The 16,107-nt window shown below is 39.2% G+C and overlaps 1 protein-coding gene across 3 annotated transcripts in view; it reads left to right on the forward strand.

Annotated features, from left to right (window-relative positions):
* Positions 1–15,649, forward strand: part of grb10b (growth factor receptor-bound protein 10b) — a 52,104-nt gene extending 36,455 nt beyond the window's left edge. For 2 of the 3 annotated variants that reach the window (XM_080500290.1, XM_080500292.1), the window contains exons 5-16: positions 711–867; positions 6,058–6,173; positions 6,644–6,718; positions 8,323–8,460; positions 8,610–8,720; positions 9,002–9,100; positions 9,603–9,680; positions 9,817–9,933; positions 10,406–10,472; positions 10,599–10,686; positions 10,781–10,874; positions 11,270–15,649. In XM_080500290.1, coding sequence (XP_080356416.1) covers positions 711–867; positions 6,058–6,173; positions 6,644–6,718; positions 8,323–8,460; positions 8,610–8,720; positions 9,002–9,100; positions 9,603–9,680; positions 9,817–9,933; positions 10,406–10,472; positions 10,599–10,686; positions 10,781–10,874; positions 11,270–11,416 — 1,287 coding nt within the window. In that variant the 3' untranslated portion in view covers positions 11,417–15,649. The remainder of the gene's footprint in view (positions 1–710; positions 868–6,057; positions 6,174–6,643; positions 6,719–8,322; positions 8,461–8,609; positions 8,721–9,001; positions 9,101–9,602; positions 9,681–9,816; positions 9,934–10,405; positions 10,473–10,598; positions 10,687–10,780; positions 10,875–11,269) is intronic. The other variant, XM_080500291.1, reaches the window with a different exon arrangement.
* The last annotated feature ends 458 nt before the right edge of the window (positions 15,650–16,107 follow it).

Consider the following 16,107-nt stretch of genomic DNA (forward strand, 5'->3'; position numbering starts at 1 on the left):
GCAGAATATTTGCTTATATGTCACACCAACAAGTTCCTTTAAGAAATGCTTGTCTGTGATTTTTAGCACCACAATTACTAGATGCACTTGAATGTCTTCTTCTTCTTCTTCTTCTTCTTCTTCTTCTTCTTCTTCTTCTTCTTCTTCTTCTTCTTCTTCTTCTTCTTCTTCTTCTTCTTCTTCTTCTTCTTCTTCTTCTTCTTCTTCTTCTTCTTCTTCTTCTTCTTCTTCTTCTTCTCTTCTTCTTCTTCTTCTTCTTCTTCTTCTTCTTCTTCTTCTTCTTCTTCTTCTTCTTCTTCTTCTTCTTCTTCTTCTTCTTCTTCTGCTTCTTCTTCTTCTGCTTCTTCTTCTTCTGCTTCTTCTTCTTCTTCTATTGTGAGTGGTGCTATAATTACAGGCCGGTATATGCTATAGTGCATGGATAGCCATATGATAAATACTGTGCGAGTGTTTGAAGAAAATTGCTGGCTTCACCCACTTATTAAGCTGTGTTTTGTAAAAGGATTTGTCTTAAATGACTTGATTACAAGTAGCATTCATGTTTAAGCTGTCATACTAGCTTCAGTTAAAATTGTGCAAATGTCTTTCTACGGCCGCCCCAAAAAAAGCTGGACGTAACCTTTTTTTTTTTGTCTACTTCCAACTTCTTTTATTGATGCTTCAAAATGGGCTCTGTTTAATTTTAACTTTTTTTTTTTTTCCCCTCCCAGATTGTGAAGATCTTCAGTGAAGACGGCATGGGTAAAGTTGTGGAGATCCCAGCCGACATGACTGCCAGGGACCTGTGCCAGCTCCTGGTTTATAAAAGCCATTGTGTGGATGACAACAGTTGGGCACTTGTTGAACACCACCCGCTGCTAGGACTAGGTAATGGGCAAAGCCGTGCAACCACGCACACACGCACACACACACACACACAAACACGCACGCAGACACACTTGCTCACTGAAACAATCCAAACGCACATGACTCTCACATATGCTCATTTTGCCCACACAGAAACTTATTGGCTTTTGGGTGGGCTGGGACATGCAATACAATCCCTCACACAATCACTCACACAGGTGCATGAACATGTATGCATGCATGCATGCATACATGTGATGATATGCATGCGTGCCCGCATACTTGGGCAGGCATTCAAGGCACATATTCTCACGCAGCCATGGTTTCAAGCATGAGAGCATGCACATACTACACATGGTATGAATGCACAGAACCATGATGTCCAGTGATCTAATCAGGTAGAACACAGTAGCTGTGTGATGGGTTGCTGTAGCAGACACTGGAGTTACTTTTAGGTTAAATATTTTCGGATTCAACAGTGAATAGACAATTGAAAGAAGATTTCATCTTTGTGAGATGGAGTAATATCTACTATCATTAACGATGTTTAGTTTGCACTGCTATGGAGCTGATTTTTATTCCATTTTTCTGTATGTGAATTATGAAAAAAATGGTTAAAAATGCTTAATTCTTTAATTCTTTTTTTTTATTTTTTTTTTAAAGTCTTTTATAGGGTTCCTTATTATTTCTGTTCAATACTTCTTGACTGTTTCAGGACCTGTACTTCCAAAAATTCCCTTCTGTCATATTTTTTAAATGAAACAAACACTAATGTGCTACATTTTACAGTTTGAAGTCTCCATGCCTGGGTTCATTTGGGCATTTCTGAGCAAATTAACATAATGTTGCATATCTAAGTTGAGATCTTGATATTCTGTAACTCTGGGAGGTTGACTCGAGGTTACTGTTGGACATTTTTATTAGTCAAAATCAGATAAAAATTCATCATAATTATGAACAAAAATCCAGGACAGTTCCACCCTTCATTAAAATATACCCTGAGCAACTTGTTAAGGAAGATTTTCCTCCGTTGTTACTGAAAAGGGAATTGCATGAGGGGTTTCTTAGTGGATGTTAGAGGATGAGACGCTAAATGAAGAGAAGTTGATTAATGACGCTTGCGGATTAGGAGATGTAGTGATGTAAGTGATGAACTCAGGAACAAAACTTTTTTTCTCACTTTCTCTCATCTCAGCATGTCAGAGCTGCTGCAGCATTACATGAATCCAAAGCTGTGACAGTGGCATGATGTCAGAGAAGTGGTGATGATGATTGATGAAGGGTTTCTTTCAGGTTAGAGGTTCTGTAGTTCAGTCATGCAGACCCCACCACCACCACCACCCCTCTGAAAATACAACCACTTACTGAACCAGAAACCTACAATCAGCCTTGTGTAAAAAGGTCAAAATGATGACTGCAATCAAAAAATGTGGAAGGAGTAGTTTTTTTTCTTGTGGAACACCAATTTCAATAGTGAAGGCTTAAATCATGTTGGTTTTCAAATGGTTGATCATTGGCAGTTGGAGCAGGGATGTCTCACTTTCAGCCCACCAGCCTAAACCAGCCCACCAGAGGGTCCACTGCGCTTTCTGGATTATTTCCTTGGGCTGACGTTTTAAAGAAAAGTCTCAGTTATAAAGACTGTCTCTCCTATTGCACACAACATAGCATCAGTGTACTGTTAGTGTGAAAATCAACAGCAACAACACAAAGACATGTATGCTGAATCCTGCCGATCGTGAGGAGCTTCAGATGTTTGCCAACATTAGCCTGAAGACAGACACAGCTGCAGAGAGGATTACAACAAAATTGAAAACACTGCCTGCAAATAGAGGGCATTTTTTGTTTTTTGTTTTGTTTTTTACATTTCTCGCTATATTTTGCTTCTTTACACTGAAACATAGCAACAGACTTTTGGAGTTGTGTCCCTCTATAGATTTATATGTTTTCATTTACTTCATTCAAAAGAGCAAATTCCTACATACAGTAGTTCAGGGATTGCAAAGTATACAGATATGCGAATATGACCCTTCTCACAGAACTACAACTTAATTTGGATATTTTTAATGTTTTTGAAATAATTTTGTTTTCTGAAAGGATCCAAATACAGTAAGAAGTACAAGACTTCTTGTGCTAGTTTGAGACTTTCGATTACAAATATCAACCAGGCTGCTTCTGTCATTACTGCTCTCAAGCTTATTTTATCAAATTAATTTATCTCTATTTCATGTCAAAGATAAATTCTGCTCAGAAGTCTTTGGGGGGGCTAAAATAATATTTGTTTTCCTTCCACGTATTTCTTTTTTGTTAGAATGCCTTCTTCAAAAATTAAATGAAAGAAAGGCAACCCCCACCCCCCACCACAGATTTTTACTTGAGCTACACAACGCTCTCTGGTGCCCCTGCGTGGGAGGACCACCCCAGTAAATTATGCATGGATTATTGATCAATACAAATGTATTACCCTGAAAATAACGTGCCATAAAAAGGCCACTTTCAAAACTGTAAATGGTGAAAAGCCAGAAGCTAATCACAAAAAAAAAAAAGTCAAAGCAGTGTATCTTTGTCAAGGTGATTTTGTGTTAAGACTTGGAAGTGTAACAGTAGCTTTGGAAAGTTGTGGCCAGCTGAGCGGTGAAAAGCGCAGCCTCCCCCTCAGGAAACTGCGATTATAAAGCACTTATGGAAGACAAGTTGAGCCTTTGCTCTCTGCTCATGTCAGTATAGTTAAACAGATGTGGGAGAGAAGTGGGTGTAATTTCATATCGAGCTGTGGTACTGAAACAAACTGCTGAAAGAGACATGCTGAGAAACACATGTAAAAACATTTAGTTTCTGCTGTTTTAACTGACAACCTGTGTGTGTAATTAGGTTTTCTGCTGGCTGTTATGCTGTAGGTGAGGAAACTTTTTGAAAATACTTTATTATTCTAAGTACTGGTCCCATGGCTCTAATCTAATATTTCACCATCCATCTTGGTCTGCTTACATTTCTGATCACTGCTGCCAACGTGATGCTGCCAAATACAGTTAGGCTCTCTCATTGTGAATGACATCATTTTTGGCCTGGAGTAGCTGTACAACTATTATAGCCCATCTTCTATTTTGGTGCACCTGACCTGCAACTGTACTCTTTTCAGGTCTGGAATAACTATTTTCCCTTATTTAATGTTTGGAGAGCCCAGTAAATGAGATGTCATGAAGCAGCAGCTTTCAGAAAAGTAACCCTCTAATGAAGTGTGTATGGATGTGTGCCTATACTGTCTTTGTGAGGCTATAACCTGGGAGCTCACGACACTCAAGGGGGTCCTGTTTAGCTTTAAAGTACCGTAAAGGTGGACTATTTAATGTTTTGCCCATTTATGAATTTTGATTTGATCAAATTATGTTTAGATCACAATTCTGAGTCAAGATCAAGGGGAGTAGAGTGAGAAAATTATCTTGATGGTTGAGGTTTGTGTGTGTACAGAGTAGATGTTTTTTTTCCCTGCTACAGACCTGAAAGCTGAGAACACCAAGATTTTTTACATATATTCAGGTGTGGTTTCAGGTTTCGGGTTACAGCTATGTTGTATAGTTAAAGTTTGGCTAAGATAAGGGAATGCAATATGGTAATGACTATGCGCTACAAGCAATGCTGTAATAATGTGTGCATGTACTGCAGTTTGCAGTAGAAAACCTCAAGTGTGGTCATGATCGCACAGCAATAAACAATAATCTAAATTTAATTGTGTTATCCCTCTATGTGCTGTATACATCCTCTGATATTTTTACACAGTAATTAGGATATCGTTGAGTTGTGTAATTTTACTAAACTTTTCCTGCTCTGTTGTTGACATTGCTTCTTTTTTCTTTTCTAATTGCTTTTCAATCACACGTTGTTATAAAAAATGTGTTTAAATCACTTTTGACTTTGTTTCTCGTAGTCTTTCATCAAGATTTAATTAAACAGAAACCCAGACTTGTGTGCTTAGCGAGTCATTTGAAACATAGTTGTCAAATCCAAAACCCATTTTGACTCTACAGGTAGATTTTGTATCATGTCAGGAGAACGAAGTGTTCAATGTATATAAAAAAAAAAAAAAAAAAAAAAGAGTTTCACATTTATTAGGAACACTACATGCATGTGTATGCCGACGCCGCACATACATGCCCCATAATCCTTCATGTGTGCACATGTGGTTGAGTGGGAGACGAGAATAGAAGTCTCAGAGAGTCCAGAACAATAGTGTGTTTGAACAGAGAGGCCTATTCCTGTACGGCCCGGCCCACTCCTGGTGCACTGCTGAATGGGATGAAATAGCCCTTTGAGATAAGTACCATTGACCTCTACTTGTAAGCCCCAAACTGTTAACAGCTCTGGGACAGTGCGGTGGTGCTGCTGGGGTGAGTCATGGTCACGGACGTGAGTGACTCATCAGGAAGGCGACTGGATGAAATGGAGAGAGAAAGATGAGTTGTGACAGTGTGAAGAGATTGTGATGGAGGGGGATAAGGGGGGGGGGGGCACATGAAGTGAGATAATGATGTGAGAAAAAGTTAGATTTTTATTTTCATGTCAAATCACCCTCTGGTTTTGGAAACAACAGGAAGCATGCAATGTAATAAAGTCTAATAGAATAAAATGGATGGTTTTAATTAAGTGCATGGCAGGACCTGTTAGGTTTTACCTCTGACTTGGGTCCGGTTTCACTTTCACAATCAAACGTATAAATCATAGTTATGTCTCACCACACTCACACGCTAAACACTCTTCTTTTCCTTCCAAGGCCTGTGTTTCATCATCAGTCACAGCTGTATTTTGAGGCTAAACCGATGAAACTGTAGTCATCGTGACTGCCGTTGTACTGTGCCATAAGTAAACCAGAATCATTCCAAAGTTTTATAAATCTTTCTTTGTTTCCTTTTTAAAATGTGTCATACAAATATTTAAAGTGAAGGGTGAGCTCACACTATGCTTTTGATGATGCTGTGCTGTAGCAGTACAATGAAGTGAGCGCCTCATCGTGTTCTAAGATTCAGGGCCGCGGGTCACGAGATCAGTGAGCGAGTGCAGGGTACACCTTTACAGGACTGGTAATGGACTATGTTGCATGTTATTGAGATGTTATTGAGATTTTGTTTAAAAAAATCAACATACAACAAGTGCTTTTTTGGGTATTGTGAAATAAGCCTAATAAGCCTCTCCCCCTATTTACTTGTGTCCTTTCAGAGCGTTGTCTAGAAGACCATGAGCTGGTGGTTCAGGTGCAAGCCTCCATGAACAGCGACAGTAGATTCCTCTTCAGGAAGAACTATGCCAAATATGAGTTCTTCAGAAACCCCCTGGTAATTGTTTTTTCTCCAACATTTCTTAACTTGCTGTGTCACTCTTGACATGCTCTTGATGAAATATGTTATAGCCAGTACAAGACAAACCTGAGGGCAATAGTGCTTGAGAGTTTTCTTTTTACAGTTTTGTGATGTATTCCAAGTCATATTTTCTTCCGTTATTAGTTTTAGGTTTGTCCATTTACAGCTGCTGAAAGGATAGCTATGTTACGTCACATTTCTTTAGCATACGTTCAAGTTTTTGCAGTATTTAAGTTAATTTAATCCCCACATTGTGTGACTGCTGTTTTGACGAGCACGTACCCTGACAAGGTGTCTATTAACATTTTATGTTCTTGTGAAATATTATGACAGCTGACTGCACTAATGAAATTTGCGTGACGTCTCTTTCTGTCACACACTCCCACCCTATAATTATTATCACAGTTGCTGACATTCTCTGTCTCGCCACGCTCTTCCTCCACCAGACATTTTTCCCCGAGCACATGGTCGCGTGGTGCCAGGAGGCCAATCACACAATCCCGCCGTCTCAACTCCTGCAGGTACGCTCGACGCTCGAACGCATGCACGCATGCACATTTGTTTTGTCTTTCATTGTCACTGCTGTTCCTGACACGCACACAGTTTAGTGTATGTTGGAGTCAGCACCTGCTGCATACTGTACAATCAGGCTGGCATACCTCACCTCTGACCCTGAGACAGTGTGTCTCGTCAGAGCCTGCAGTAATGACTACTGTTGATCCTCTGTTGACACATAACTGTCTCGGTGCACGCACCGCATGCCCAACACTTGTGATGGTTGGAATTAGGCAATCAGAAATAGAACATAGAGTTCCTCGTTTTTTGTTTTTTTGTTTTTTTTATTTGCACTTGGCAAATTAATGCACTTGTGTCACATGTGTACATAAACGTTCCTTACAAGCATCTCCAGGGGCCATATGATCTTCTTCAGGATTGAGGAAAAGAAAAAATGTGGAAGGGAACATACAAAAAGATTGTTGGGATTTACAGGGCTTTTTTTTTCTTCTATTGGATGGAGGATTTACATGCAGTATGGTTCTCTTCTGTATTGCTGTCAGAGACGGGACCACAAGTGGAATCCATCCCTTCATCCTCTCCACTCACAAAAAGCTTTTAACTCCCCTGCTGATTATGGAGACGTTATGCTCGGTTATGCTCCACATACTGTAGGAGTCAATAAATGAAAGGGGATCGGCTGAGCTCGTTGTCGTGTCAGGAATTCCCTATGTTTGACTTCTTTTAAACACAAATTCTTTGCACTCAATTAGAGTGCTGTCCAAACCTTGGCACTTTCCAAGCCCGAATCATCCAGGTGTTTGCAATATTCAGGCATTATCCAAGAAGCGTATGTCAACACAAAGCAGTGAGCTGTAGCGCCTCAGAGAGAGAGCTTTTTGAATTAACTTTGCGTGTGAATGTGCGCTCCACAAATGTTGGAAAAATGTTCATGCATGAGGCCCATTGTGAGATGTTTCCAAAACACTGGGAAACATGTGCTTTGAATATTGAAGAGACCTCTGGAACAGTTACTCTTTCAGCCACAAGCCACAGATTCCAAAAACGCTTCAATGACTTAACCTGCCACTTCATGGTGTGATATTTTAGTAAAACATGAAAACCACAAGCTATTAATATTCCAAATGTCTGTAAGACAGTATAGGCTTTAAGAGTACCAAAACAGAATGTACTCTATATGTAGTGTATGCTCATTGAACTGTATTTGTCAAAGTAGGAACATTACATAACATGACACTGTGCTCTGATATTTTTATGTTCTTACTAAAAATGGTTATAAAAGCTAATTACAGACAGAGCTGGAAACATGAATAAACTCCACCATTCACATGTATCCGCACACAGCAGTGTACTGTCTGGCCCTGTCACGCATGCTCTTCCGGCAAGATACCCAGATGACACAGTTCCTTGACAAAAAGCGATTGCCTCCTGTCTTTAAAGTCTCTCCAGATTGTGTCTGCTGCAGCTCTCGGTGTCTGGCTGTGGCAGTGACGGAGCGCTTAGAGGCTACAGATGTCACCCAATGCTGTCTTCCGAGACAAAGCGTCCTTGGCGGAAGACATCACAGAGCAAATAAATTCAGCATTGTTTGTCCCGTGTCTCCTTTCAGAACATCCTTGCAACCAGTAGCTGTCCAGAAATCCAGGGGCATCTGTACATGAAGGACGTGGGCAGGAAGTCGTGGAAAAAAGTTTACATGTTCCTGCGGCGCTCAGGACTCTACTGTTCTACAAAAGGAACCTCAAAGGTAACCGCAACTCAAGATGCAATATATATATACGGTGGTTTAAAAGAAGATATCTTCAAAGAAAGTGCCTGTCTGTCTCTGTCTGGCAGTCTACCTCCAGGCCCTGTCTCTACGTGACGCATTGACACGTTCATTCTTTCTGTCTCCAGGAGCCCAGACATCTACAGTTACTAGCAGACCTAGAGGACAGCAACATCTTTATGGTCGTCACAAGCAAAAAACAGCACTCCGCACCCACAGACTACGAATTCTGTATCAAGGTGAGTCTCAGACGGCAGATGAAATGGATTTCATGAAACACTAAATTAATGAGATGCTATATATAGTGATTCATATCCTGTGCAGTTTTCCATGTCAGCAGAGGAATGCTTGAACCCTTATGCATGAGTCCAAATTTTAAGTTTAGTGGTGTATTGGTAAGATAAGAAACAGAAAAATAAAATTATTTCAATGATTCATTTTAGTTAAGATCCTAAGTGATAGCAGCAGTCAAGCAGCATCCTGTATTATCTGTGTTGTGACACTCTGTGTTGGTTGGCAGCCCAATAAAGGACGAGGGGAGATGAAGGAGTTGAGGATGCTCTGTGCTGAGGATGAGCAGAGCAGGACCTGTTGGATGACCGCCTTCCGACTCTTTAAGGTAAAACCGCAAATTAATACATCAAATCAGCATAACATTCGCTCATGGTATATCTGGTTCAACAAGTGAGCCTTTTGTAGTTGATGTATTTGGAAGCATGAAAAATGAGCAATCCTAATGTTTTGAGTGACTTTGACGAGAACAAATTTTGATGACATGACGACTACATCAGAGCATCTCCAAAACTGCAGCTCCAGTCTGCAGCGGTCAGTATTTATCAGAAGTGGACAAAGGAAGAACAAATTGTGATGACAGAGTCAGGAGCCACTGCAGCTCAAACTATGTCAAAGGTGGTTCTTGTAGAAGAGTCAGAATACTCTCTGTTTCACAGTTTGTTGTGTATGACAAGCTAAAGGTTGACTAGAAAGGACATCATTTCTAGACAGTCGAGAATGTGTAAGAAAATTGAAGAAGTTCTGAGGCACTGTATAGCAAACCATCAGTTACTACACGGGTTTTGTTTGAAATCATTGACTGACCAGTATGTCCTTTCTCTTCACAGTATGGGATTGTATTGTACCAGAATTATAAGATTCCTCAACAAAGAAAAACCTTACTGTCACACTTTTCAGCTCCTGTGGTAAGTTAGTTTTTGATTTAAAACATGACAAATTCAAGTGTCACCTTTATAACATTTTCACTTTTTGAAAAGAAAACTTGATTGTGCAGGAGCACAATCCAGTTTCTTGATTGTCATGCGTCTCGTCTCCTCCTAGCGGAGTGTATCAGAGAACTCCCTCGTGGCAATGGATTTCTCAGGGAGGATAGGCCGGGTGATCGATAACCCCGTCGAAGCCCAGAGTGCTGCCATGGAGGAGGGCCTCGCATGGAGGGTGAGACATCAGCTTGGGTTTTATATCGTCACTGTCAACTCTGCTAAGAACATACCTCCAAACATCTTGTCCGATTCAGGCATTTCTAAGTAGCTTTATAAGCACTTAACATCATGCATCAAAACTTTGATTATTGTGAGGGCCTCAAAAACTGGCTGAGCACCCGCAAAAACAGAAATATATGGAAGCCATGGCTGCAAATGTACTTAAACAAGCACTAATCGTATGTTCCTGAATCAAGTTCAACAAATCAACATGCATGTAGTGGGGACATATTTCACCAAACCAACAATATTCAACCGGTTCCCATTTTCTTTATGTTTTAGATTATAGCTTTTTGTTTCCATTACTGTCAAAACATGTAAAGCCTTGGCACACAAATACAGAGCTATAAACGTTGTCTTTGATCTGTCACGTGACTAAATCATGAACTAATCCAGATTGTGTTGTTTCTTTGTGGCATCTCTCTCAGAAGAGGAGTCAACGAATGACCATATTAGGGTCCCACAGTCCACTCCACCACTCCTCACTAAACTCAGGTAAACTACAGTTGAGAGAAATCTTCTTGATCGTGAATTTTATTGCAGCGTTTATATAATCATTTATTGTTCAAGTATATTTGCATGATTGTACGCTGTTTTTTTTGTTTGTTTTTTTTCCCCCAGTAATCCACATAACTCAGCTGTGGTTCCATGGCAGGATAACGAGAGAAGAGTCTCATCGCATCATCCAACAGCAGGGACAAGTCGATGGGTACGTGCAGAATAGTAGCCTTCTATTTCTTTCAAGTATCATGAGATAAAATCCACAGTTCCTCACGGGCATTATTTCCTCTCATGTCGTCCAGTTTGTTCCTGCTGCGAGTCAGTCAGAGTAACCCCAAGGCGTTTGTGCTCACGTTGTGCCATCACCAGAAAATCAAACATTTCCAGATACTACCGGTGAGTAATGTGTGATATTTGACATGCCTGGCATCACGTTCCTAAATAATCAAAATGATATTTTGCAGGTTGTATTGTTGTGTTTTTAAGTCCATTACTTCACATTTTTGCTGACCTTCATTGAATTTGACATTTTCTAGCCTTCTTAAGATAAAGCACATGAAAAGATGCAGTAAATCTGGTCTTACGCATATATATTCTTTTTTTTTTTTCAAGTTACCAAAATGATCACTAGTAATAAGGGATATGTTTGTTGTGTATTGTTGCCCATACAATATTTATTGGTCTTTAAAGAGAAAGTTCACTGTCGTCTCTCTTCTTTTCCTTTTTTTTTTTTTTTGCCCTTCTCTCCTTTGCCGTGTGTGATTGTCACCCGGATGCTTTGATGCCTCCAGTGTGAAGAGGACGGACAAATCTTCTTCAGCCTTGATGATGGCGCCACCAAATTCACTGACCTGATTCAACTGGTGGAGTTTTACCAGCTAAACAGAGGAGTGCTGCCTTGTAAACTCAAACACCCGTGCACCGTTGTGGCCTTATGACATCTTCGGATCATGTGACCCTGTGACCCCTAACACTTGACCTGACTGCCTAAAACCAACAAAAGGAATCTCTCTCTGTTGGATGGTTCTTTTTGTTGTTTTGTTTTGTTTTGTTTTAAGAAGCTGGTGAATTGACTGATGTTTTATTGTTGTTCTCTATTACTTTTTTTTTTCTTTTTTCTTTTTTTTTTTTTACTGTTGTGAGTCTGCTGGAGACTGCTGACTTGTTTGATATCTTCTGGCTTGCATGGAGGTTTGTGGAGTCGGATGCACAACAGCTCACGAGGTTCCTCATCTGAGGGAAGATAATAGAAATGAACACTGCCACTTGTGTCAATGCTGTTGCAAACTCTTTCACAACCCTGCTATCTATAGTCATCAATAAGCATGGACTCTCCCTTACAGTCAAGTGAAGACTGCCTCTGTTTAACTGGACAATCGGTGGCACAGTTGTTTGTGGACCACTCTGCTTTCTGTGAACAAACTCAGTGAAACGTTTCAATCACACATCCTCAAAGGGTCGACAAAAGATGGAGTGTTTTGTCTCGCAATTTTGTGCTCAGTCAAGTGGGTGTACCCTTTGTTTGGTGCATGACCTCTCCACCACATACATGTGAGAGACCTCTATTGCCCTCTAGTGTCATGAGAGTGCATGGACATGTCCTACTTCAGCATGGATGAGATTTAAAAGCACCTAAAAGTTTTGATTTCGAATCCGTTTGAGGTCTCGCGGGGGAGAGAAAATGACATCTGGATATTTTTAAAAAGAAGTATTTTCATCTCTTACCACACAGGATTTCTTTTAGCAGTGTACCTCCGGGTGCTGTTATGTATTGTTCTGCAATTCTGTTATTTTGTCCACATTGTGCATTTTAATAATTTGCTATTTTTTAATCCTTTAAATAAGCTACAAAAAGGTTATCGTGTACTTGTTACTCAGTTACTCACTGAAGTTTTTAATGTAAACCTCAATGAAATGCCACAAAAAAAACAAACCGATAGAATGAAATCAAAACGTTTGCGTACCATTCAGGGTGAAATATGCTCACTGATTGAAATTGTAGATCCAGTGCAGGAAATTGGCAAATGGAATAACTGGTACAGGCCGTGACTACTTAGTATATTGGTTTTTTTAATGCCTGGGCCACATGGTTGAGGCACAGAAGGATAACCACTAGCATTTCCTTCAAGAGTTTTTTTTGCCAGGGTCGCTGTCATCAGAGGAAGCAATGCTGTTTAGTCTAATAGATCTTGTGTTGGAGCAGTATTCAGAGGTCCTGTCTCCGACGTTCCACAACTTATCACCTAACTGTTGTAAATCACTGACATAATGTCCATTATGCTTGTGACAAAATGAATGGCCTGGTGTGCTCTGGCTGAAATGGCAAACTGTGTGCATTACATTCCAAAGGCAGTGAGACCATCAGGGTTTGATGCTATTTTTCTTAAACGTAACTTTGTATGTGGAGTTCCAGCTCTAATGCAGTCACTGTTTAATCAGGTCTACATCATCCCGCAAGTTTCTTCCTGATATCTTCCTCAAATGTTGAGATGAAATTCTTAATATTTAGAAACATGCTGGGAACTTGACGAGTGTCGGCTCATCTCACCGTCCTTTGAGAGTTTCGATTCAATTGCTTTTCGATTCAATCAGTACAGATGTTATCCTGCTGTTTCTGTCAACAGCTACTTACCCATATGAACCATTATGGTGTCTCAATGGTTTCATATTTCCAGAGGAACTAGTTCCAGAACAAACTATTTTTTTTCTCTTATTCTTCCCAGACGTATCTCCCCTTTTTTTTATTCCCTGTTTTAAATTCAACACGTGAAATGAAAGCCAGATTATTTCAACACATGTGGTGGAAGAGCTCATTGATTAACAACCCTGTTGTTTTGCGCCTACAATATATGACAGAAAAGGTATTGTAAATTGAACTATATGTAAAATTATAAAAACTGAGGACAAAGTCACCCGTGTGTCCAGAGAAACTGTCCCCACAAGACAGAGCTGCTGTTGATAAAGTGTGTCCAGAGTAAACTCTTGATGCCCTTCTTCCAAACACCCATCAGGGGCGACAGAAAACTGGAAACTGGAGAACACAAACACACCTTTGTTCCTTCATTTAGGTTTGCAGCCTTGAGTGAGAATAATGGGAGCAACAGACTGAGAACAGGCAGCAAACAAGCAACCGAATGGGATGTTTGTCCCAGACGGTGCAGTTTGAGCGAAAGTCTAATGTTTTATGACAGGAAAAAAAAAAAAAAAAAGTCTTTTCCTGCAAGTACATAACCGAGCTCCTGTAATTAACTGTATAGAATGGAGGGTTTCACTGCAGTGTCTCTGTTTCCGCCAGCTTTGTCTTTGAATCAGAAGGGACACTGTTTTACTCACAGATGTTAGTAAATGCTCAGTTGGATGATTATCCTTCTTTGCCACCTCACAGAAGCAACCTATAGTGAATTAGACTCAGGGTTACCTCTTTCAGCACAAACAACAGAATTTGTTTTTTTTCTTTCTTTTTTTTTTTTTACGTCCTTTGTTCCTTTGCTTGTTCCATATGTACACCTGAAGGGGGTAGCGTTGTTTAGTGTACATATGTGCATCAGCAGCCATGTTTTCTTTGCCAGCCAGGTTGTCTTAAAACATCCAAGATGCAGAATAAGCGGCACTATGTTGACACTCTGTGCATGGTCACTATTATTTATCTAAGATGCAATGACTCTTTTTTTTTTTTGTTTGTCTGTTTTTATTGTTGCAGCAAAATGTATTTATTTATCTGGATGAGACTGATTACTTGAAAATTTTAGATTTCTTTTTTCTGCGCTGTTCTGTACTGTTTGGTTTTTTTCATTTGTCATTACCATGAAATTATTGACCAGTGTGATTATTATTATAATTCTAATGGCATAGCCTTTATTGATTTTTTTTTGTTGTTGTTTTTTGTTTTGATTATTCCAAAATAATTTTGTCATCATCCAACATATATCCTGAAGTGATGTTTAAAGCACACTGGTAGATTTAACTCCAGTAGTCATTCCAGTAGTTGACAAATAAAATTTTGTGAAATTGAAATCAGAATATACCAGTCTCCCAAAACATTAGTAACTCTTGTTTCTTTTTTTTTGTTTGTTTGTTTGTTTGTTTTACTCTGTAGAGACAGTGTGGCATTCTCCAATTGAAAAACGGGCTTGTAATTCAGTCTTTATTGCCATATTTTGATTAATTTAATTACAAAACTTTAGACATGAACTTCATTAAAGTTGCCAGTGTTTTGGGAAACTGTGTTAAGAAATCAGACATTTGACCGTGATTCACTGTTTAATTGCCTTGCCTTGAAAAGAAAAAAAAGAATTGTAGAAGTTTAGATTAGCACAAAACCCTTACATTCGAGATTAATCAGTAAAAAAAACAAAAAACTTAAATGCATATATTAAGTCAGTTATTCAAATGTGTAACAATTGTTTTGGTAAAGCATTCTACTCATTGATTTTCATCCTTGAATCAAAAACAAATATCTCCAGTTTTATTTGATTGAAAACATATCAGAGTATTGTTCGAGGAGTTAAAATAAAACATGGATACAAAGTCTACCATGTAGGATTTATTTCACTAATAATAACAGTGCAGATATTTTATACAGCAATACATAAATTAAGTTACAGGTGCTGAAATTCATGTTGAAAATTAGCAAAACATCGGTGACATGTTTGCCAGATGTTTCGAAATAACTCATCAACGTCCCCTGAGATAAAGTCTCATGCACTCATCCACAAAACTACCTACGTACATTATCTTTTTTTCTGACTCGTGTGAAAAGTAGCAGATGTTTCCATGTGAGGGATTAGTCAGGTTGCCTTGCAAGGTGTGAAGTATGTATTCGCATAAGATCTTGCTTAATTGTACTCTGCAATGCAAAAGGCAGGATTCAGTAAGTGTCCACATGTTTTACACTTAATAGACATGAATGTAACTGGTTGCTCAGGGCTGACTTGGAGCATATTGAAAAACTACTGGTCCATCAAAACACTTCATGTACAGGATGATGGTGGTGGTGATGATGATGATGATGATGATGATGATGATGATGGACTCCATGTACAGGATGATACTATTTTAGTTTTATGAAGCTGGGACTTGTAAACTTTTCTCAATTAAATGTGCACCAACCGTCTGCTAGTTGTGATTACTTGAAAAGAATACATAAAGAAAATTGAGTAGATCAAGTACTATTTAAAAGAAACATCTAGTTTATTAGTGGTTTTAATGTAATTCTTTAGGATTTTTTTTTTTTAAACACGATTAAAAACAATGCTCACCTGGCTACCTGAGTTGATTAAAAGCTCCTACACTGATGCTTCCTAATGAAGTAACATAATTTAATTATTTTGTGTGTGTTATAGTTTTAAGCTTTGTTCATTTTAAGCAGGTAGACACTCAGATGTGCAAATAAAATGACAGACAGTGGATCACAGTGTCAGTTTTTGTAGCCAGGTCACTTGCGACCACAGATGGTGCCTCTGTTGATCCTATTTTCACTCGCACACAACACAGGCGCAACATGGACCGAATGGTGAAGCTATGCTGTTGCAATTTTACAAATACTTGATAAATGTAAGTCAATATTGTAAGAAGAAAAGAAAAAAAACTGCACTCTTTGAGTATGGCTGAAGCTGTTGTGAATGAATGC

Source organism: Blennius ocellaris (genome assembly GCF_963422515.1).
Source record: "Blennius ocellaris genome assembly, chromosome: 8".
Classification (NCBI taxonomy): domain Eukaryota; kingdom Metazoa; phylum Chordata; class Actinopteri; order Blenniiformes; family Blenniidae; genus Blennius; species Blennius ocellaris.